Genomic DNA, 23276 nt, shown 5'->3' on the forward strand with positions numbered 1-23276 from the left:
AAAAGCATCCTGCCAATCTAGACGTGCTTTTCCGAAAATGCTTTTAACGGAAAACTTTTCCGTTAAAAGCATTTTCGGAAAATCATGCCAGTGTAGACGTAGCCTTGGAGTATTGCATCCAGTTCTGGGCACCACATTTCAAGAAAGATGTGGAGAAATTGGAGAATGTCCAGAGAAGAGCAAAAAAAAATTATTAAAGGTCTCAAAAACAGGAGCTATGAGGGAAGACTGAAAGAACTGGGCTTGTTTAGTTTAGAAAAGAGAAGACCGAAAGGGGACATAACAGTTTTCAAGTACCAAAAAAGGTGTTACAAGGACGAGGGAGAAAAAATGTTCTCCTTGGCCTCTGATGATAGGACAAGAGATAATGGCATTAAATTGCAGCAAGGGAGGTTTAGGTTGGACATTAGGAAAAACTTGCTAACTGTCAGGGTGATTAAACACTGGAATAAATTGCCTAGAGAGGTTGTGGCATCTCCATCACTGGAGATATTTAAGAGCAGGTTGGATAGACATCTATCAGAGATGATCTAGATTGTGCTTGGTCCTGTCATGAGGGTAGGGGACTGGAATTGATTATCTCTTGGGGTCCCTTCCAGTTCTAGTATTCAATGATTCTGTGTGCTGTTGAATTGTATTTTGTACTCTCTTGGACTACATGTACTGTATGTGGAATAAACTGACTGTGTTTGGAGCTTCCAAGGAGTGTGTGCATTATGCAGAATAATAAACTGATCCTGGAAAGGGTAATAGTGGTTACAAGAGATCAGGTGGTGGAATCTTCAAGGAGGCTGAGAGGGGAAGCTGAGGCAGTTACCTGCCATTGTTGTGACCAGCTGCAAAGAGGCACTTGGAGGGGAGCAAGTATTGTGGCAAGCTGAACAAAAGTATAATTCTAAACATTTCAGTTGTAACAATACCTGTCTTCCATTATATAGCAATGCTGCCTTTCTTAAATAGAATACTCTGGCCTATATCATCCAGTCCTTAAGCAAAACTCCAGTTGAAATAATTGGCTCTATTAAGACTTCAGAAAAATATCATACTTCATTGGAAAACTAGAGTTCCGTGTAATCACAAAACATAACACAATTCTACTGTGCAGAACAAATGAGTGCTAGATTTGTGGGGTACTAAGTATCTAATCATTTCATGGTACTTAGCCAGAGGTCTATGAAACCTGCAGAGTATGAAGAGGTCTTCCAAGAAGTACATCAACTCATATATTTGTCTAGTTTTAGATCAGGCTTACATAAAAAGCAGTAGCGAGGTCAGTACAAACTAAAATTTCATACAGACAATGACTGATTTATACTGCTCTATATGTATATTCCATTTAATTTATATTATAATTAATTTTACAGTAATGGTGTGTTGTAACACTTTTGTATTTTTGTCTGAATTTTTAAGCAAGTAGTTTTTAAGTGAGATGAACCTTCAGGGCACACAAGAAAAATAAGACTCCTGACAGGCATACAGAAGACTGAAATGGGTAATTAGCATGGGAGGTGGGTAAAAGCCCAGCAGGGGAAAGCAAGCCTCAGCCCCACCTCTTCCACCTGAAGCCCCGCCCCTGAAGCCAAGCCCCACCCACCCCTGCTTGATGCTTCCTGGCCACATGGAGAGCCAGGGCTGCCATGCTCAGCCACAGCCCTCCCCAGCAGCCAGGGAAAGCCGGGTTGAAGGGCCACAGCCCCATCCTTCCCTTGCAGCCAGGAGAAGCCAGGCTGCTGGGCTGTGGCCCCATTATTTCCCGGCAGGAGGGGAGCCCAAGCCCCAGTCTTCTCCGGGCTGCTGGGCCGTGGCCCCATCCATCCTCACTAAGGGAAGCCAGGCCACCAAACCAGGCTGCCATTCTGTAGCACAAGCCTTCCCTGCCGGTGTCTTCAGCCGTGGGCGATTCAGCATGTAGGCAGTTTTGGGAAGGCTGTGTCTTCCCCTGCCTATATTACTGACTGCCCACGGTATTTAACTGATTTAAATCTGGTTCCTGCATTGGTAGTAACTGAAAATTACCAGCTGATAGTGCTATGCTGCCCTACTTGTGAGATCTAACGTTTTAATTCTAGAAGCAGTATTCTAATCAGGCCACATCACATATGAGAAACACCTGCCTGCCCATAATGTGTCCAGATCAGAAATGCTCTCTAAGGGTATGTCTACACTGCCACCCTAGTTCGAACTAAGGTGGCTAAAGTAGGCATTCAAACTTGCAAATGAAGCCTGGGATTTAAAGCTCCTAATTAGGACCACTTGCTCCAGACCCTAAGTGGCCTGGGGGCAGAAGCAGCAGGGCCTCCACGGACCAGATCAACCCACTTTGTGGGTCGAATCTGGCCCACAGAGGCCCTTTTGCCCACCCCCGCCCTAGAAGAATAAACAGGTGTGTGGGTCAGGTACTTCCTTGATGGGGAGGAGGCAAACCTGTGCTGCTCTTTGCCAGTGCTAGATTAATACACAAATGCACTAGGCCCAGGCCTTAACAATCAATTGTTTTTAAAAGAAGATGAAAACAAGGTCCCAATTCACCATTGGCCTGCCACAGGGTACCCATTTATCACAGTAACAGGTGGGGATGAAATGCTGCCTCCTGGAAGTTTATTCTTTCATGCTATATACGTGCAAATGACAACCTGAGGTGCAGCGTACCCTATGTTTTTAGGGACCTATGTTTTTAGACTAGTCTCTCAGGACACCACTTTAATGTAAACTAACTTTAATGTAAAATTCCTGCTCCTCTGCCACCTAAGCCAGTGGTGGGCAACCTGTAGACCACTGGGGTTCTATGTGTGAGCCTCAAGACATTTTGTTCCCCGTTGCCCATGCACAGGGTTGCCAGATTCTGCTGGTTTCCCTCCACGTACGTTTTTTTTCCGACCAGCCTCACTAAAGTGAAACGCGTGGGCACATGACATGAGGTGCATGCGGATTACACACAAGACCCACAGGGAGAGCCGTGCGCGCCCTCCGCATCCAGTCAAAAGCCCAACTCCGGTTCAGTCGGCACACCCCGCAAATTCTAGGCATGCGAGCGCCGTGAGCAACACTACCCTATCCCGAAAGACCGTCTTGGTGACGACAATCTTGCAGCCCACTGAGATGAAGGAGGGCCACTCCTGTGGTGCTAGCATAGGCTGCCCATGGCCGGCCTCCCTAGGTCCTAACATTAGATCTGCAAACCTAGCCTGGCTCGCCCCATTCCCTGGGTCAGTCCTAAGCTTTGCAGGTGACCTGGCCCCAGAGGGGAACGTGGCCGCGCTGCTGGGCAAGAGCTGCCACCTGCAATTACACGGCACGTCCTGGGCAGGGCAGGCGGCGCCCTGGGGGCATTTGGTTTCCTACAGCGGAGCCGCAGCAGCGCGAGTGTCTCGTGGCCTGCCCAGGGACAGAACCCGCTGCAGGGGCCGCGTGCGCGTGAGGGGCGGGGCGAGCCCGGGTGCGAGCGCGCGGACCCCGACACGGCTCGGCGCGCATGCGCCGCTCGGGGCAGGTGGCGGCGGCGGCTCGCGGGCTCCATGGAAACGGCGCCGCCCGGGCTGCTGGTCTTCGCCGGCTCGGCCGAGCGCGACGTGGCCTTCGCCAAGGCCTTCTGGAACTCGGTGACCCTGCAGCCCCCGCTGGAGTCCCGCCTGGGCCCCGGGGGGCCGCGCCCTCGAGAGACCCGTGAGAGACCCGGCGCCGCCCCTTGCGCGTGGGGGCCCCATCGCCCTCCCCCCTCAGCAGTGGGGCCCCCCGCATCGCCCTCCCCCCTCAGCAGTGGGGGCCCCCCCGCGTCGCCCTCCCCCCTCAGCAGTGGGGGGCCCCCCGCGTCGCCCTCCCCCCTCAGCAGTGGGGGGCCCCCCGCGTCGCCCTCCCCCCTCAGCAGTGGGGGGCCCCCCGCGTCGCCCTCCCCCCTCAGCAGTGGGGGGCCCCCCCGCGTCGCCCTCCCCCCTCAGCAGTGGGGCCCCCCCGCGTCGCCCTCCCCCCTCAGCAGTGGGGGGCCCCCATTGCCCTCCCCCCTCAGCAGTGGGGGCCCCCCCCGCGTTGCCCTCCCCCTTCAGCAGTGGGGGGCCCCCCGCATCGCCCTCGTCCCTAGAACTGAGGGCCCCCCCGCATCGCCCTCCCCCCTCAGCAGTGTGGCCCCCCCGCATCGCCCTCCCCCCTCAGCAGAGGGCCCCCCCGCATCACTCCCCCCTCAGCAGTGTGGCCCCCCCGCATCGCCCTCCCCCCTCAGCAGAGGGCCCCCCCGCATCACTCCCCCCTCAGCAGTGGGGGCCCCCTCAGCAGTGGGGGCCCCCTCGCATTGCCTTCTTCCCCAGAACTGGGGGGCCCCCCACATCACCTTCCCCCTCAGCATTGGGGCCCCTGCATCGGCCTCAGCACTGGGGGGGCGCATTGCCCTCCTCCCTCAGCACTGGGGACCCCCCACACTGCCCTTCTCCCTCAGCACTGGGGACCTCCCACGTCACCCTCTTCCCTTCCTCCCTCAGCACTGGGGAGCCCCCCACACTGCCCTTCTTCCCTCAGCATTGGGGGAGCACCCTCTTGTCTCTCCCTCAGCACTGGGGAAGCACCTTGCATCACCCTCCTACCTTCCTCACTCGGCACTGGGGAGCTCCCCCCCACATTCTTCTTCTCCCTCCCTCAGCACTGTGGGGACACCCTCCGCATCCTCCTTTCTTTTCCCTCAGTACTATGGGGTGCTCCTTCAATGCCCCCATCTCTCTTCTCTCCTCTCAGCACAGATGAAGCTCCCTGCATCCATCCTCCTCCCTCTATCAGTACTGGGGGGAGCCCCCTCTCGCATCCCCTTTCTCAGCACTGGGGGAAAGAGACTCCTCACATTTCCCTGCTTCTTCCTCCAGCACTGCGTGGGGTTTTATGTATTTCCCTGATGTGAGCATTGGGAGATGCAAGTGACCCTCATTTCCTTCCCTCTGCCCCATACCATGCAGGGGTGGTCACCATTCTTCCCTAATAGTGAAGCTAACTCCTGATTATTGCTATTTATTTCTTATCTCCCCAGGGCTGCCCTGAGAGCCCAAGCCTCTGCTCCAGAAGCCCACCTGTATTTTAGCTATGGCCTCCCTCCCCTCCATGTGTTAGTGGGATGACCCCCTTTAAAAAAATCCTCCTGTGCTGGGGTACCCAACAACCCAAATCCCCTTTTCCAGCCTTGCATGTATTGGGTGTGTAGCATATGCCCTTGTTTCCCAGAGTTGTTGGCATATGGAAGCACTGGTCCCAGGCAATGATTTACGATTCTTTGCTAGTCCTGCAGCTGCAAAGGCCTAAGCTAGTGTTCAAATACTTGCATGATTAAAATTCAGTATGGGTATAGGTGCTGTCAGGATCAGGATCCAATTTGTTACTGGAGGAGGGTGAAACACTCTTTTGGAGATGTTTTCAAAAGGAGTGTTTTTATGTACCAGTGCAAATGCCAGTATAGACTTTTGGGATTTGGTTTAAAATGGGTGTATTTTACTTTAATTGAATATGTTTGTTTAATTTTAGTTTAATTAAATATGTTCCTGATTGCCTGAGCTAACGAACTAAGCTTGGTTATGGTGAAATCAGTGTCTATATGGCTTTTTCTACTGCTTTTTCTAAATTGGTTTAAAATCACCCCTTAAACCATTTAATTCTGTGTGTAGACAAGACTTCTTTCTTCTTTATATGGTGTTTGTTTTTAGAGAGAAATATTGTTGTCCAGCTGCCACCAGGCACTAACTGTGAGTATAAAATACCAAGTGCTCTCATGTTGCTGAACCTTTGATACCTTGGGTTTTCAGAGGTGGGCTTTTTGGGGGGCGGGGGGGGGGGGTAGGAGGGAGGATTTTGCCAGGAAGTGTCTCATAAGTACTGAGTTACAGTAGACTGCCCTCTTTCCAATTAGTGGCTAGAGTAAGATGGACCAGTGATTAGCATGCTATCCTAAGATAGTAGAGACCTGGGTTCAACTTCCTACTCTCACAGACCTTCTGTGTGACCTTGGGCAAGTCATTTTATCTCATTTTGCCAGAGTCCCATGTGTTATCTATAACCACTGACTTGCCTCACAAGGGTGTAGTGAGGATATTATGTTCAGATAATGGAGGCCAGATATCTATCTGGGAGAGGTCTAGGTTGGATATTATGAAAAACTATTTCACTAGGAGGGTGAGCAAAGCCGCCCAGGCAAACGAGCCAGGCGGCGGCTTTGCTCGGGTGTCCCTGGTCTGCTGGGGGGGTCCAGCGGCTTTGCTGGACCCCCCAGACCAGGGGGACAGGAGCAAAGCCACGGAGCACGCCCGGGCTGTCCCACTGACCAGCAGACCAGGGAGATGGGGAGCAAAGCCTCGGAGCACGCCAGCAGTGGGACAGCCGCGGCGCGCCTGGACTGACCCGCTGCCCGCGAGCTCTGCGGCTTTGCTCCGCGCCTCCCAGGTCAGCAGACCAGGGAGACAGAGCAAAGCCGTGGAGGACTTGGGCGGTTCCGCCACCCCCGTCTCCCTGGTCTGCTGGGGGAGGGGGGAGCAGCTAATGCCCCCCCCCCAGCAGACCAGCTAGTGCCCCCACCCCAGCAGACCAGGCTTTTCTTGCCTACCCCTGGGGTAGAGCAGCTGGGGGCTGCCGGGTTGGTCCCGCAGCGCCGCTCTGGACCAACCCGGCAACACCCCAGCTGCTCTGCCCCAGGCGTCCTGATTCAGCCGCTACTGGTCAGTTTCAGCAGCGGCTGAATCAGGACGCCTGGGGCAGAGCAGCTGGGGTGCTGCTGGGTTGCTCCAGTAGCGCCAAGGAGCCGCGCTACTGGAGCAACCCAACAGCACCCCAGCTGCTCTGTCCCAGGCGTCCCCAAGTCAGCCGCTGCTGAAACTGACCAGCGGCTGACTACAGGAAGCCCGAGGCAGAGTTGCTCTGCCCCAGGCTTCCTGGAATCAGCCGCTGATCAGTTTCAGCAGCAGCTGACTTGGGGATGCCTGGGTTTCTTAAGTTGAATCTGTATGTAAGTCAGAACTGGCATCCAGATTCAGCCTCGGTTGAAACTGATCAGTTTCAGCAGCGGCTGACGCCAGTTCCGACTTACATACAGATTCAACTTAAGAACAAACCTACAGTCCCTATCTTGTACGTAACCCGGGGACTGCCTGTATTACCTGACTGTATAGGGGCCTGTGTAAGGATTTACTTCTTCAACTCAGTTTCCAAAACATGAAACTAGAGGAAGTTTACGAGTCTTGGGAATTAGTTCATAATTCTACAATGATACCTGTCACTTCCACTTGCTACTGGCCATACTGCATTTCCGTAATGATGCTATTATCATGACTGCGAAGAAGTTGAGTCTGAGACTTCCATATCACATGATTGGTATAAGTTCTTAGCACTAGCTATTCAGAATAATAATTCAAGAGCTTGTCTAGCATTAGTTTTCTGTGTAGCCTTTGATGCTTTTATTTTATTTAGATAATGAACAGATAATCCTGGAAGCTCACAAACGTCAGAAAGCTGAAGAAAAAGAAACATATCTTAAGAAGGTAAGATTTACTGATTAAAAGATTCTGATATGTGCTTGGTGCAATTTTTTTTAGTTTAATATATATAAATAAATGTTGAAATACATGAACGTGTGCTTAGTATATAATGTGCAAGCAGAATAAGGTTTAGACTGGTTACTTATTTTTGATATATATCCACACGCAAGGTACTTTAATAGGTACAGTTAACAAACCTGAAAACAATTATAAGCCAAAGCTGCTGGGAGGAGTGCAAATCTGGAGAGCGTGTGGGGGCTGGGAGGAGGTTTAGAATTATAGGAATTGCCAGACTGGATCTGATCCTTGGTGTCTCTACTTCCTCCTTCTGTCTTTGGCAATAGTCAATACTAGATGCACAATCAGAGGAAAATCAGGAAACTCCATTGTGGAAAATTATGTAATAAACTTTTTTTGCATTTATCGACAGTATAGATGGTAAATTAGTATTGCATATGTTCACTGTGTGGATCCAATTAACAGGAATCTAGATCAAAGGCAAATAACATTCAATATTGTGATAAGGTTACTAGCCTTACTCTGTAATTACAGTATATTTTCCCTATTTTAGTAAAATGCATGGAGAGGTTTTTTTTTATAATCTTATATTTTAGGCCTGGGAAATAGGCCAGAAGAAAGCAATCAGCTATAGGTGTGTGAAGGTGCTGAGGTCTGCATCGCTTTCTTGCAACTCAGCAATCCTCCTCTTTCCAATTAATAATCCTGCAATGCATTTAATCTATTTGCACCCATTAGGCTTATCTTTTGGAAATTGGATTCAGAGGGCAGCAGTCCTTTTTCAGTGATTATTTAGTTCATTTTTAAAAAATTCTGCAACTAGATAAAATCAAGATTGTGCAACTGCAGTAGTAGGTGCAATTGAGAAACATTAATGAGCAAATTATACAGCTGCAAGACAGAGTACAAGCCTCCAATAAATCCAGGAATACAGTAGTTAATCTTTTTCAGATCAATTCACAAGCATTTAAATTATTAGACAATGGTACAATTTTCCTTTTAAATCCACCTGCTAGTTCTTGAGTTGGATATAATGTTCTTGCTCTATGAGGCCGCATCCAGTTGCAAGCATAAAATATGAAAGGTCAGATCTGCCATTGGGGCCTGAGAAGAGACTTTTTCCCTCAGTTAGGTATAATGTAAGAATTTTCAAAAAAGCATCAAGTCAAGATATAATTGTAATTTCAGAAACTCACAGTGAAATGCATTGTTTAAATAGCCAGTTAATGTAAATGAAGTTGAAGTAATGTTTACAGTAACATAGCTTGTATCTTTTAATAAATATGTATTGCACTGGATTAATATGCAATTCATTTATTCTCATAGTGTTTGTAGAGAATTGCCAAATTATCTAAGAAATTACAAGCACTGCAGGTCTAAGGGAATCAGTCTAACATAAGAAAACTTAACCTATTTGAGTAGATCAGGAATATTGATAAGTAATACGGTTTAGTCTGGTCACTCCTTCTCTTTCGTTATTGGCCCCAGACTGCAGTTTTCTACCTCATCTCTGAATTAGTGCTATAGGTCTGCATGTTACCGTTGCATACTTTGATAGTGCTGTAGATCACATCAAGAATGTATTCACTTAGAGCAGTGGTTCTCAAACTTTTTGACCTGCGGCCCACCCTGCACAACACAAACCTTTCTGTGGACCACCAACCAACCACTCATAACAACAAAATGGGCGCAGGAGCAGGCTGGGGGTATAGGGTCTGGCTGGGAGGTAGAGTGCAGGAGGGGCTGAGGGTGGGGGGGAGTCTGGCTAGGATTCCAGCCAATGGGAGCAGTGGGGAAAAGCCTCCAACTGAGCAGTTTCTTGTGCTGCCATTTCCCCAGCTGGGGGAAGAGGAGTGGCAGTGCAGGGAGCTGCTTCCTCCTACCATGAGCTGGATCTGACCCGTGAGGCTTGGGGTGCCCCGTGCTCCTGGAGTGGGAAGCCAGCCTTGCAGGGTGGGGGTTGTGGGATCAGAGTGCCAGTGTAGGCTCCCTGCCCTTCCCCCCCGCACCCATAGCACAATCCTGACAGTTCTCTGGGCCATGCTCGCAGATGTGTGTAGCATGTGGGAACACACACACCCCAGTGGCATGTCGCAAAGAGATGCACAAGATGGCCCCAGCAGCTGGTTGCTTTTAGAGGCATGAAGGGGCACAGTAGGCAGGAAGCCTGCCTGACGGTCCTGCTGTGCTGCAGGCCAGTTAGGGCCTCCCAGCCAGTCTGCATCTGGCATCCTCTCGTGCACTCCCAACTTCCTGCCCCAGGTCACAACCCAAACCCTCTGCATCCACTCTCAGACCTTGCTCCCTCCCAGACCATTCTCCTTCTCATATATCCCTCACCAAGATCTTCTGCATCCTTTCCTACAACCATACTTCACACCTGTCCCTGCACCTCCCCAAACACTCCAATCCTCTGCCCCAGGTCACAACCCTGTCCTTTACCCAAACTCTCTCCAGGCTCCACATCCCCTCCTGGACCAAACTCTCTCCAGGCTCCACATCCCCTCCTGGACCCCAAACCTGTACCCAGAGCTTCCTTCTGTACTGAACTTGCATCCCAGACCCCACACATCCTCCATTAATATCACAGAAAAGTACAGCCCTTGACCATTTCCCAAATTCTTGGAATGCCCCCCTAAAAAATTATTGCCTACCCCTGTGCTGGGCCATTGTGTTTTGTCCCAGCAGGTTCAGATTTAACGGCTAAACTTGAACAGAATTGGCTTACTCTTATTTAATATTCTCTTTGTTCATAAAGCTGCCTGTGGGGGAAAGGGAATTGAACTCAGCTACCATCTAGGTTTTTATTTCACCTAACCTGGCTGCTGCATAGCAATACAATCCCTTTTGTGTGTGTATACTGAGGTCCCTCTCTTTTTTTTTTACAGCCTCGTATATTTAGCTTTCCTTTCTAGTAAAGGAAAATAAATAATAAAATGTAAGTCCAAATTCCAAGACGTAGGTGTTACATTAGGGCATCCGTTCCCCCAAAATGGACTAGTTTTAGTCTTGGATCTTTTCTTATCTGCTGTATTTAAAAAAAAAAAAAAAAAAAAAGTTTGTATAAATCAGTGGTAACGTATTCGGCTAGGTTTAAAGTTGGTTAAAATTTGAAGCGGTATGTTGAGCAAGTGACTTTTTTTAAGGGCTGGAAATTATATAAGCAGGAACCTCAAATTGTGCAGAGGAAATTGTGGTTAGACAAAAGAATCTGAGCTGGCTTCAGGAGTTTTCTTTAGGCAGCTGGGTATTAATATTCTGGCAGAGGCTATGGGTCTGTCTTCGTTTCACAGTTCATTCTGGCTTTTATTTGGCTGTTGCTTCCTAACCCCTACAGGCCACAGAGAACAACCCTCTTCCCCAAGTTAGAGATGCTTTAAACTCAATCTAGCTAATCCACCAGCTTTGCAGTGGGCCCCCAGAGTAAAGCACTCTTGTGTTTGATAGTCCAGTAGTGCTTTCCCACAACTCCCCCATGTGCCAAAAAAGGCAGACAAGTTCTACCACACCTAACTGAGTAAAATCAGAGTGGCTCAGCTCACTGCAGCACAAGGAGTGATAGATACTTCCCCAGAAGTCATAGTGATAGGCACAGGGGAGCACAGTACCAGTAGGGCAGGGTTTTGCAGTATGGCTATTCATACCTGGTGTAGGCAAACAAAGAATGATGGGTTTTAGGGTTACTTTTGCAGAGAAGATGTAAGCTAAATGAATGTTTCTCAGTCTCAGGGGGTCGTCCAAGCAGGGATGGCATAAGACTTCCTGGGGCTCAGGGCAGAAAGTGGAAACCCCACCACCTGGGGCTGAAAGTAAAGTCTGAGCTGCTTAGATTTTCAGGACCCCTTATGGCATGGTGTCCCCGGACAGTTGCCCTGTTTACTATCCCCTGTTGCTGGCCCTGATTTTTATATGCAGTTAAACATTTGCTGTAGCACAGATGGGCCATGGAGTTTTGTTGAGGAGATCCTCAGAAAGCAAAAGGTTCTGAACCTTTACCCTAAATGATCCCTTAAATAATTTTGAGCATCCTCTTCCCTTTCTTGGAAGGAATCCCTTGTTTCCGTTTCAATCCCATGTGATAGTGCTAATGTATTCCTATGTTTAAACCCTAAATTAACACAGTAAGCATCTTGGTTTTGCTGGTTAAGCACCTCCAGTGATGCTTATTCCTATTTCACCTTACTCTGCTCCAATATCTAGATTTTCTATTTTGTTTTGGTTTTTTTCTGAAAAATGCCTTGCTCTGTTTAACATTAGCTACTTGGTTAACGGAGAGTAGATTTCTGAGTCATATTTTTACTAATGATTAGACACAGTAGATGAAATACTGGTTTGTTTAATATTCAGATATTTACAAAACCTTGAGTCTTAGCTCCGTTATTGAAAGAAATAGGAAATGACATGGACACTGAATAAAGAGGTTTTCAAATCAATTTTCAGTTCCTTAGTTTTGTACAAATTGGATTTTAAGCTGGCCAAAAGTGGTTATGAAGTGAGAACTCTTTGGTATTATTCTCATTCTGCAGTTTGTTCTTGTCTGGCATCAGTGGTGGTGATTTCCCAGAATACTTATTGGAATGTCTGTTTCATAACATAAATGGCTAGGAATTTCTCAGAACAGTTTAATATGCTTCTTGCCCATCTTAAACTGTTCCTACTTCCCTCCCCCCATATCTGAAGCTTAAAATCTGTTCTTCAGTTTCAGCAAGCAAAAGTTCAATAGCATTTGATTACTGTGTGTTTAGAAGTATTTTGATTTATATGGGAGCCTAGAACTCCAAATATTAAACTGATCAGAATAGAAATGTTGCACTGTTCATTACATTTCTCTACTTCTGCAGCTGGTATTTTAGAGAGAAAATGGTTTTAACAAGTTCTGGGACATGAACTTACCTTTTTGCACTTTAGAAGAGCCAAGACTGTTAATTAAAAATAAGCAAAAAGTGCTGCATGTTTCACTACTCTAGATGAAATGGAGATCACTGGGAGACTTGCAGGACATCAGTGGAGCCAGGGTTTCTCTTGCTTGCTTTTTAAAACACTTCCTTAGAATGGGAGAGAATTGCTTACAACCTATGGGTCTCAAGCCAAATACGGTTCAGTATGGAACCAAATATGTTTTTTATGTCATTTCCAAAATACATGCAACTTTTTAAATTAAAATGAAAAATTCAAAATTTAAAAAAAGTGAAATTACTCATGTTGCTTGAATGTGTATGTGTGAACCTAAATTTGACCAGTTATGATATAAATGTCAAAGAAATGTGCGAAAAGATGCAGCAGCGGAAGTCCTATTAAATAAAGTCTGTGAGTACAATATTTCATTTATGCTATTATTAATCATCATATCAATTATCAGTAATATTAAAGTTGTATATTTTCAGTCATACAAATGGACATTCTTATACGACTCTTGTTGATGACTTGTTCTGAATTTTGATGTTGTTTGGCTCTGTGGTTTGAAAAGGTTGCCAATCCCGGGCTTATACCAAAGAAGTACAGTGTATTGTCACAGTGAAAGTTGTCTTCTGCCTTGGATGTGACCTGTTACATCTCTCAAGCTAAACAGGTTTGGTATGGATTATTTTGGATGGGAATTTGGAATAATCCTTATTTTTCAGTCTTGTAGAGACATAGGGAGTATTGTTTGCTAACTTTTGTTTGTAAATGTGTTTACTTCTACACTTGGAGTGACTCATCTTGGATCAAGAGACCAGCAGTTTTCTTTAGATATCCCTGAATAATTGTAGGAACACAAAGTCTGATCTCAAAATGCTGAGTTTTCTGGATTATGGAAAAATGCTATGAAATAACTGCTTAATGAATAAAGTATCTCCTAAGTGATTGATACAATTTTATTCTAGCTTTCTGCTCTATTGAGAAATTGAAGGTTTAATCTGAAGCTGGGAGATGCAGTTGAGTTAAAATTTCTCTGAACTTAAAATGGTAAATATGTTTTCTCTCAGGCCAAGAGAAGGGATGAAATACTTGGTTTACTGTGGAAACAAAGAGAAGAGAGGATCATAGTAAGGCTGATTATTTTTCATAATTATCTCAAGAGCAGTCCTTCCTTAGCATTTTTTTTACAATACGCCACATAACAATATATTCTGGTGAGGAGATACTGATAAAGGTTATCTACTCCAAGAATAGTTTTGGAAAACAGATTCATTTTAGTCTGAATTTAATGGACTTTGGGAAAACAAAGTAAAATATGTCCACTTCCCCTCATAATCTTAAAAAATAGCAGGGAAAAGGAAATTGGCATAGCATGTATATGTGGTCAAGGAGTTAATTGGCCAGATCTTGGGGCTGCAGTTAATTTTTGTAAGGCTATGTTTTTTCTAGCCAGGTGCCCAAATTGTAGCCAAGTCTTTTTTTAGAGGCATCATGATAGAAGAGGGTCTTCAGGAGGGAATTAAACATGGGTTTGCAAACTAGTTCAGAAAGGATGTTTCATACATTAGGGATAGTATGGAAGAAGATGTGAAGATACTTGTGAGAGAAGCAGATAGCAATGTGAGCCTCAATGCTAACAGGGAAGTAATAGAAAGAGAGACAAGGATGGATAAGTGCTAGGCCAAAGAGACCTGGAAAAGAGCTTGGATTTGCAAGGCAGAATCCAAGGGAGAGATTTATGAAGATACTGTCAAGTCCCTGGGCAAGATGCTTGGCCGGTGCATTTTGCTAGTTATTTGCCTACTAATAATGGAAATGAAATTAAATGTAAAACAAAGATAAAATACAATGAAAAAAACTTTAAAAACAACAAATAGTCCTGCAGCACCCCAGAAAGTAACAATGTAGATAGTATCATGAGCTTTTATGCACATAACCCACTTCTTCAGATTCACAGGAATATTTAATTTTCTCAGTTAAGTCAGCTAGATGTAGCTTTATAGTCTGCCAATTTTATTTTTAATTAATTTTATTTTTCATCATCTGTTGTCTTTCCAACTATAATACCCTATTACCAAAGATTTACATAGAAACTGTGAAACTGGGTATAGTTTTTGGTATTTTATCCCACTAGGATTTTTTTATCCAGTTTTGTGGAGGTTGGAAATCCCTTTAGCTTTGTTGTTGTTGTTACAATTAGCGTGAATTAGATTTATTATTTTGGAATGCTTTTGTGTGGATTAGCTAGATATTTAGAGACACAGAAGGAACTAAAACAAGAGGGTTTTCTGTATGACTAAAAGCCATTCTCTTCCTATAGAGGTGAGTAGCCAGGAACTAAGTAGAGATGTATAAGTTCAGTGACATTCTAGCACAGAAAAGCAAAACTGCAGATTTTAGGCAGTTAAATGAAATGTTTAATGTAACAAAAAAGTGACTTGCAAAGCAAGGCATCATAGAATACTTTAATATATGAAATCTTCATTTTAGGAGTAAAATGGACTTAAGAGCAAAAGCGTGCTTTTTATTTTTCCTTCATTTATTTCAGGATTGTAAAATCGTTCAAAGTAACTTTCACAAAAGTTCATAAAAATCCAGAAAAATGTATATCTGTTTTATAAGACTATTTCCAAATTTCGGTAGTTTTAAAATTAGCTTGGTACTGGCACTGATCAAAATGATATTTCATACACATAAGAGCTGAATTGCTACAGGTATATATCAGAAGGTGACTGTTAATGAGGATCTCTTCATCTGTAGCTTTTTGCTTTGTTTTTTATATGCTAGAATACTCAGACTAGCTATTGCACTAAATTACAAAAGCATATGATCTGCCTGTTAATATTGTATTTCTGTGATTGCTGATTTTGAAAGGCTGCATTATATAATCTAAGTATAGGATGAATGAAAACAAATAGTAAATAATATCTTTCTTTACTTTTTAGAAAGAACAGATTTCTTGTTCACATAAACCAAAGACTGAAAATCATCAAGTAAGGTAATGTAAATGTTTATTATAAGGATATCTCTCTGTGTCAGCAATATTGCCCTGGCTGAAATCTGTTCCCAGTATAAAGCCCTGTTTTTGTGGGTTGATTACTCTGCCACAGAAATGTTCTCTGGGTCATAACATTTTCTGGTCATTTTTACTGTTCTGAAAAAAGTTAATCAGATTTGCCTTATAGGCATACCCATTATGACATGCTTGAGAGAATCACAGGCTAGTGAAAAATCCTTTTAAATTGACCAAATCTATCCTCTCAGCCAGTGCTTGATTGCTAGTGCTTTCTCCAGTCTTGTTTTAAATACCTCTGGAAACACAGGACTTAAGACATGTCACATAGCAGAAATGCTCCAGTAATTTAGTAATAGAGTTGAGGAGGAGATGGAAGCTGAATTATGACATTAGAGCTGTGGTGTGGATTTTCAAGAAAAATATTAATATTTTGGTCCGGGTGCAAAAAGGTTAATAGAAAAAACATTTCTAAGAAAATGTTTACAGATTTATTTACCAAATAGGGAGACCAGAGAGCAAAGGCAATTGAATATGGGTCTTGGACAGGGATGGGCAATAAAAAACCAGCAGCCCACAGGGTAGTCCCTGGCGGCCTCCACCACTACATTTACCTGCACCTCTCCAGGTATCGGACAATCACAGCTCTCATTGACCGCAAATCACCATTTGCAGCCAATGCGAGCAGCAGGAAGTGGTGCGGCCTGGGATGCTACTTCCTACCTCTTGCATTGGCTGCGAATGGTGATTTGCGGCCAATGAGAGCTGCGATCGTCTAATACCTGCAGAAGTACAGGTAAACATAGAGGTGGGGGCTCGCCAGGGACTAATAATAATACAGAACTTGCAATAATACAGAACTTGCTTTTATCTATCCACCCATCCCCACTCCCCTCAAATATTCTAAAATCCCTAATGGATCAATATATACAATTTTTTTTCTGATACATGTCCACACAGTCCAGGGTAGAGTTGAGCTAACTGTGAAAAAGCTTTGCATTTTGTTGTACAACACATGCTGCATCTATGTATCCCTTTCTACAAGGGAATTTCATAGCATCAGTAAATAAGAGCTCACTTACTGATGTGTATAGAAGACAAATTAATACCCAAAGGAATTCAATTTGGAGAATTCTTAGGTCACTATGTATGAACACTGGAGAGCTCTCAGGACAAAGTACAACACTCTTACAATGCAGATGGGAGTCTTGTGCCATTTCTGGAACGCAGTCTGTAGAGTGTGTAGTACTGAGAGGAACCCTGCCCATGGTAGTGAGGGCGGTTACTGCTGAGGGTTTGGGGTGCACTGCCCAGCCCCCTGGCTGGTGGTTCCTGGGGTGGCTTTCCTGACTGGCCATCCGGCCTGGCTCCCCCAAAGCATCTCCTCATGGGGTGAGAGGCTGAGCCGCAGTCTCTGCCCCCTCCATCCCCAGTGACTCCTAACGGGAGAGTTCTTGGTTGCCCAGCCCCCCTCCCAGCATCTCTTCATGACGGGGCTGGGGTCAGACCATGGTTCTTGGCCCTCCCCCAACATCTCCTCATAGGGGAGGTGGAGTCAGGCTGCAGTTCTTTCTCCCCCGCCCCCGCAGCCTCTCCTTGAGGGGGTGGTTCCAGGCGGTGGGCACAGCAGTTTGGCCAATGGCTGGTGAGGTTCCTCCCTACTCCCCATCTGCTGCTGAAGCTAAGGGCCATGGCGGGGGGTAGTTTGGAGATAGGGGGGCCACTTACCCATAGCAGGTGGCCAGTAATGTGGAAAGCCCCAATCCCCAGCTGGCCACCTTGTTCCTGGTGCAGCCATTCCCTGTGGTCACTGAATGACTATCCCTCCTATCAGTCCCCCTCCCTTTTCATGGTATGGAAAACATTCAGATTCCAGGCACATCCCATTTTCCTGGCACAATCAAACCCTGACCTTGCTTTAAATTAGGATAAGAGGAAGTTCATACCAAATGTGGTGTTCGTAGCTCTTACCATTTAGGAGGAATTCTTGAACAAACAGACTTACAGACAGATTCACATTTCAAAAATATATAGATAGATTTGTGCTCTATTTCTGTGGTTTGTAGGTATCAACGTTGATTGTGAATTCCTCAGGGCAGGGGTATCAGTTGCCTCTTCACCTTTCCTGAGGCTGAAAAATGAAATATTACTCTGAAAAGCTGGTGTTCCTCCTGTAGAATGTTCTCACCTCAGCATTTCCAAGATGCATTTTGACATGTTTGTTAGGCAGCGCTCATGCAGTTAAAGAAAACAGCTGATTTTGCTACAACATTGCACTTTATTTCTAAAACCCATCTTAAAAATCTCATCTTTGGAAAAGCTGACCTGGTATCAAACAAACCTTGATTCAGCAATTTCTCCCTTTTAATGAGTTTGAAGTAGTGTAAGTCAGAGCATTTTTCTCAGACAGATGTTTATGGCCCACAGAGAAAACTGAAGTTTAATTCAGCTTATTGCCATTGTAAAGCCTTTTTAAAAACATTTGATTTAACTCTGCCTTCACAGAGAACATTGAACTACTAAATGCATTTAAGCAAACACATCCAGAGTGGAAGCTCTAGACCAAGGTAGGCAATAAGCAGCCAATAGACCAGACACAATTTGCCAGGATTAACCCCTGGCAAGCTGTCAGATGCTTTATTTTTCTTAGGCTACGTCTAGACTACATGCCTCTGGTGACAGAGGCATGTACATGAGGCTACCAGACATAGGAAAATGAAGCGGCGATTTAAATAATCGCCGCTTCATTTAAATTTACATGGCTGCCACGCTGAGCCGACAAACAGCTGATCAGCTGTTTGTCGGCTCAGCACTGTAGTCTGGACGCGCGGGTGTCGACATCTCAAAGGCATTTGTCGAACACCCAGGTAAACCTCATCCCAAGAGGCATACCTGGGTGGTCGACAAATGCCTTTGATGTCGACACCCGCGCGTCCAGACTACAGTGCTGAGCCGACAAACAGCAGATCAGCTGTTTGTCGGCTCAGCGCGGCAGCCATGTAAATTTAAATGAAGTGGCGATTATTTAAATCGCCGCTTCATTTTCCTATGCCTGGTAGCCTCATCTACATGCCTCTGTCGCCAGAGGCATGTAGTCTAGACGTAGCCTGAGTGTTCACAGGTACGGCCGCTCACAGCTTTTGTTGGCTGTGGTTCGCTGTTCCTGACCAATGAGAGCTGCGAGAAGCAGTGGCCCAGCTTGTACCACTTCCTCCAGCTCCTATTGGCCAAGAACAGGGAACTGCAGCCAATGGGAGCTGTGAGTGGCCATGCCTGTGGATGCTCAGATAAATAGTGTCTGGCAGGAGCTGACCTTGGTCAACCACGTCAGTCGTCAGGTTGCTTATTGTCCACCCCTGCTCTAGATTCATATCCTGTTTCATTAGAATAGTTGTATTTTAATAGTCTCTTAATGCTTGTCAATGAAAATGGTCATATTAGTTGCACTAATATTGTGTAAAATATGTAAAGTCTTTACTGGCTGAGATGCTTCCTCTTTCCAGTGATAGCTCAGATGGAGAGGGGAAAATATTTCCTGTTTCCAGGAAGCTATGTAATATCTAAATCCTACTCCTGTTCCTTGGGAAGATTCACTCCCTAAGTCGTTCTGCCTTTGGTGATATCCTTAGTGAATCTCCTTTCTCTGACTCTGTTTGTCCCCATGCTGACCTCTTCAGCTCCCATGCTTTGTCTGCTTGTGTATTTATATAACTCTTCACCTTCAAGTATTTTAAAATAGAAATAGCAGTCTCTCTTTTCCTTCCAGCCTAGAGAGGAAATAGTTTGAATATTTCTCTGTGGAGGGTTTTTTTTCATAGTCTTGCTTAAATAAGAGCTTATCAACACATAAGTTGTACTGCCTAACCATAATGTTTTAATTATAGCAGTACAAGCCTCCTCATGTGGATGATGATTTACCAATATAAAGCTGCTTATAGCAGTACGGTTTGTACCCACACTGGAAAGGGAATAAGCTGTACCAATATAAGACACTCCTATCCTAGTATAACTTCCTCCAAGCCAGGATTGTACTGGTCTGTTACTATGGCAGTTTAAAAAACTCTCACCCATTGCCAACATAATTGTTCTGATGCAAAATATGTGTATAGATCTTATTTCTTTAGCAATTTTGTGGATGTGTCCATTGTAGAGTTTATAGAAGGAAAGCCAAGTCAGAAAGCAAACTCAGTCAGTGTAGTGTGGCCCATAGTTACTCTCTCTTGCATGAAATATTAAGGCTGGACCCTAGATAGCCTTGGTTCAGTTGCTATGAAAGTTCTGCCTGCCATACTCATGAGTCTCCCCATTCATCAGCTGTTTTGTGATTCCAGTAAGGTGCAGATGTGATGGTGGGCCATGTATGCAACTCTCTCTCTGTTTTGTGGGCTGCATCCACACCATGTATATTCAGCCTGAGGATGTCCAATGGGCCACAGCAGGTTTAGAGCTTGGCAAAGCTGAAATGTTTTGAATTAAAAAAAGACGACCATTGGAAGTGTTTATTCTACAGCGCTGGATAAAGAGACAAAAAGGTGTGGTGGTGGTCTCAAGCAATCAGCATAAAACCTGCAACTAAAGTACAGGAACTACATCACCCCTATGTTTGCTGTAGCTGACCTAGTTCTGTTATTTCCAACAGGGCAAAGATAGCCGATTCTAATATTGAGGATCAAGAAACAGTAAAAGCCCTTAAATAATTTTGTTAAGTTGACTGACTTGGCGATTATCTTCAGAAGGATATCCTGCTAACAGGCCTATTCTGCTTTGGGATTTAAACCACATACGTTCCTGCTTTGATTACATTTCTAGCTCTTCTTATTGAGACTTGGCATTCTCTGCCCAAAGCTACAGATTGACTTGTTGGAGCAGCTCTTCAGTCCAGCCATGAATTTCTTTGAACGGTTAAAAGTCAAAGCAATAAATGTTTAATACAAACAAATGAATTTTAATGGCAAATATTTTATTTACTTTGTACATTTTATTCTATGTCCATCAGTAGTATCATGATTTTACAAATGCTAATTGTTTTTTTTGTTTTAAATCAGCCTCGTGTTTTCCCTTTTTCTTGGCACTCTACCACCAAACTAAACACATTGATTGATAATCATGTATTTGATTAAAAAGTGGGGGATGCATAGGGTAATTATTTGTAATGGTACTATAATATCAATTTTATTGGCCTTGCTATCATAGAGACTATACATCTCTCTAAGGCTTACTGTCTCTCCTAATATTAGGAAAGTACAATCCTTATTGAGCTTTATTCCTGATGATTCAACACTAGGTTCTAATTGAATTGATGAATAAATTCACTGAGATTGTGAAGCACTGATACATTAGTTTGAATTCAGCTCTTCTGCAACAACTCAACACATCTCTTTGAATTTTCTCCTGGTCTGCTGCAGTATTTCTTTTGGTAGCTGACACTAATGTGCAGAAAGACACATTCACAAAGGGCTTCATTCTCTCACTTGCTCTATGCGAGCAAGAAGTGGAAGTCCTAGTTGCAGTAAGATCTTTTCCGAGATTACCAGCATAAAGAAAAATAAGTGGAAAGACCACACAAAATTAATGAAACATTTTGTAGGATGGGAACTAGAATTTCCAATATTCACATTCCCTGTTCATCTAGAAGAGGATGATTTCACACCCTTCGATCACCTGCAAAGAAAGGCAGGTTCTATAATTTCCTCAGACTCTGTGCTGTGAATTGGTCAGCACTGCTGTGCATCACTTTCAGGACACACACAGATTTCCTACGCTGGCTCAGACAATATGCATTTAACAAAAGACAGAAAAACTGCAAATATTGTTTACCAACAAGCTCTGTTGAATGTTTGAATCACTTTCCTTCTTTTATTAATATAAACTTATTTTTTCCTTCATTTTTTTGAAAAATACATTCATTTAAATAAGAACATATGAATCAAGCATGTACCTTCTCCTTTTACTTTCCAAACAAACCCAAAAACCTATTACTTCACTTAAACATGCAAGCAACACCAGGTATATCTGCTAGTAACAAAATAAGGAAGAGGCTGACACTCCAATACCACAGTAATGGGTAAGGTAAAAAACCTGAATCTACTAGAACTTATGTGAACTGAAAACGATACACACCTGTAAGAGAAACCTGGCTAGAAATAAATGAAAAAGATCTGACAGAGGCTAATAAATTCTAGAGAGTGTTGTATCACTTGGTAGTGAGTTATTCTGACAGTTCTTTGGGTGCGCTGGACTTCATTGTGCTTAACTGAGTATCAGCTCTCTGACATCACCAGCCTATTACCTACCCATGCAATGCCCTGTGGGCTAAGCCAGGCCTCACTTCACCCTCCAGGTTAACAATAAGTGTACCTCAGTCTCCAAGCTCCATGGAACCATTCCCCCGTCGTATCTGGCCTCTTCTTTACTGTACATTCCAAGAATTACTAGCTCAGCTGGTCCCCAATGGATGGTGTACACACCAAGATTACTTATTGGCATAACAGCACAGTACGGTAATTGGAAATATCCATAGTGAAAATGAGAATACATGCATCAAACAGAGCTGCAAAGATTCAAGTGAGTACAGGCAGTCACCGAGTTACGCGGATCCGACTTATGTCGGATCTGCAGTTACGAACGGGACTTTTCTCGCCCCGGAGGACTGGAGCAGCGGGACGCCCAGATGTGCTGCAGTCCTGCCGCCCCCGTCTTCCGGGGCGAGAAAAGCTGCTCCACGTCTCCCTGGTCTGCGGGGGGGGGAGCCCCCTCCAGCAGACTAGGGAAACGCGGAGAAAAGCCTTGGAGCACGCCTGCAGTGGGACAGCCCGGGCGTGCCTGGGCTGTCCCGCTGCAGGCGTGCTCCAAGGCTTTGCTCCCCGTCTCCCTGCAGACCAGGGAGACGCAGAGCAAAGCCTTGGAGCACGCCTGCAGCGGGACAGCCCGGGCGCGCCTGGGCTGTCCCGCTGCGGGCGTGCTCCAAGGCTTTGCTCCCTGTCTCCCTGGTCAGCAGACCAGGGAGACGGAGCAAAGCCGTGGAGGACGCGGGCGGTCCTGCCACCCGCGTCTCCCTGTTCTGCTGGGGGGGGGGTGCAGCTAGTGCCCCCCCTCCTCCCCCCAGCAGACCAGGCTTTTCTTGCCTACGCCTGGGGTAGAGCAGCTTTTGGTAGCTGCTGAAACTGACCAGGGGCTGACTACAGGAAGCCCAAGGCAGAGTTGCTCTGCCCCAGGCTTCCTGGAATCAGCCGCTGATCAGTTTCAGCAGCAGCTGACTTGGGGACTCCTGGGTTTCTTAAGTTGAATCCGTATGTAAGTTAGAACTGGCGTCCAGATTCAGCCGCTGTTGAAACTGATCAGTTTCAGCAGCGGCTGATGCCAGTTCCGACTTACATACAGATTCAACTTAAGAACAAACCTACAGTCCCTATCTTGTACGTAACCCGGGGACTGCCTGTAGTAAGAAAGATTATTGGTGGAAAAAAAATCAAACAATATGCATTTTCTAGAGACCAAACAAACTTGTCTACAGCAGTTTTATCTCACACCAAGCCTTTTGCAGTGTTTGTAGCTGAGGCTGGTTTATTAGCCCATTTTTCATGAATCCAAATATGCCATCTGTTTACTTCCTAGGAGCAGTATAACCAGATGCTTTCCTTCCTTCTCCCTTCCCCCCAGCTATAGTACAGTAAACGTTTTGAAGTGCACGCCCTGTTGATGCTATTTTGCCTCTGTTCTCTTCCTGTTGAATCTTATAGTCCTTCATCTGTGTTTTGCTCCAGCTGATAACTGGGAACACGACAATATGCAGTGTACATTTCAACAGATAAATGGGTAAATATCTCAGACTGGATAGGAAACTAGTTTTCACC

The 23276-nt window shown here is 45.2% G+C and overlaps 1 protein-coding gene and 1 long non-coding RNA gene across 3 annotated transcripts; both read left to right on the forward strand.

Annotated features, from left to right (window-relative positions):
• The first annotated feature begins 3398 nt into the window (after window positions 1-3398).
• On the forward strand, window positions 3399-21623 carry LOC102459181 (cilia- and flagella-associated protein HOATZ). Of its 2 annotated transcripts, none has more exons than XM_075909375.1 (6): window positions 3399-3663; window positions 5673-5711; window positions 7426-7496; window positions 13478-13537; window positions 15356-15408; window positions 19755-20024. In XM_075909375.1, the coding sequence occupies exons 1-6, from the start codon at window positions 3516-3518 to the stop codon at window positions 19768-19770; spliced, it is 387 nt and encodes a 128-aa protein (XP_075765490.1). In that variant the 5' UTR covers window positions 3399-3515; the 3' UTR covers window positions 19771-20024. The 2 variants fall into 2 exon arrangements, with proteins under 2 accessions (XP_075765490.1, XP_075765489.1); XM_075909374.1 differs by lacking the exon at window positions 19755-20024 and adding an exon at window positions 20063-21623 and having other exon boundaries at window positions 3408-3663.
• LOC142820467 (uncharacterized) lies at window positions 7503-13080 on the forward strand. Its single transcript, XR_012897702.1, has 2 exons — window positions 7503-9968; window positions 10004-13080. It is a non-coding gene; the product is annotated as an uncharacterized LOC142820467 (long non-coding RNA).
• Window positions 21624-23276: the final 1653 nt, after the last annotated feature.

This window comes from Pelodiscus sinensis, chromosome 26 (assembly GCF_049634645.1).
Source record: "Pelodiscus sinensis isolate JC-2024 chromosome 26, ASM4963464v1, whole genome shotgun sequence".
Taxonomy (NCBI): domain Eukaryota; kingdom Metazoa; phylum Chordata; order Testudines; family Trionychidae; genus Pelodiscus; species Pelodiscus sinensis.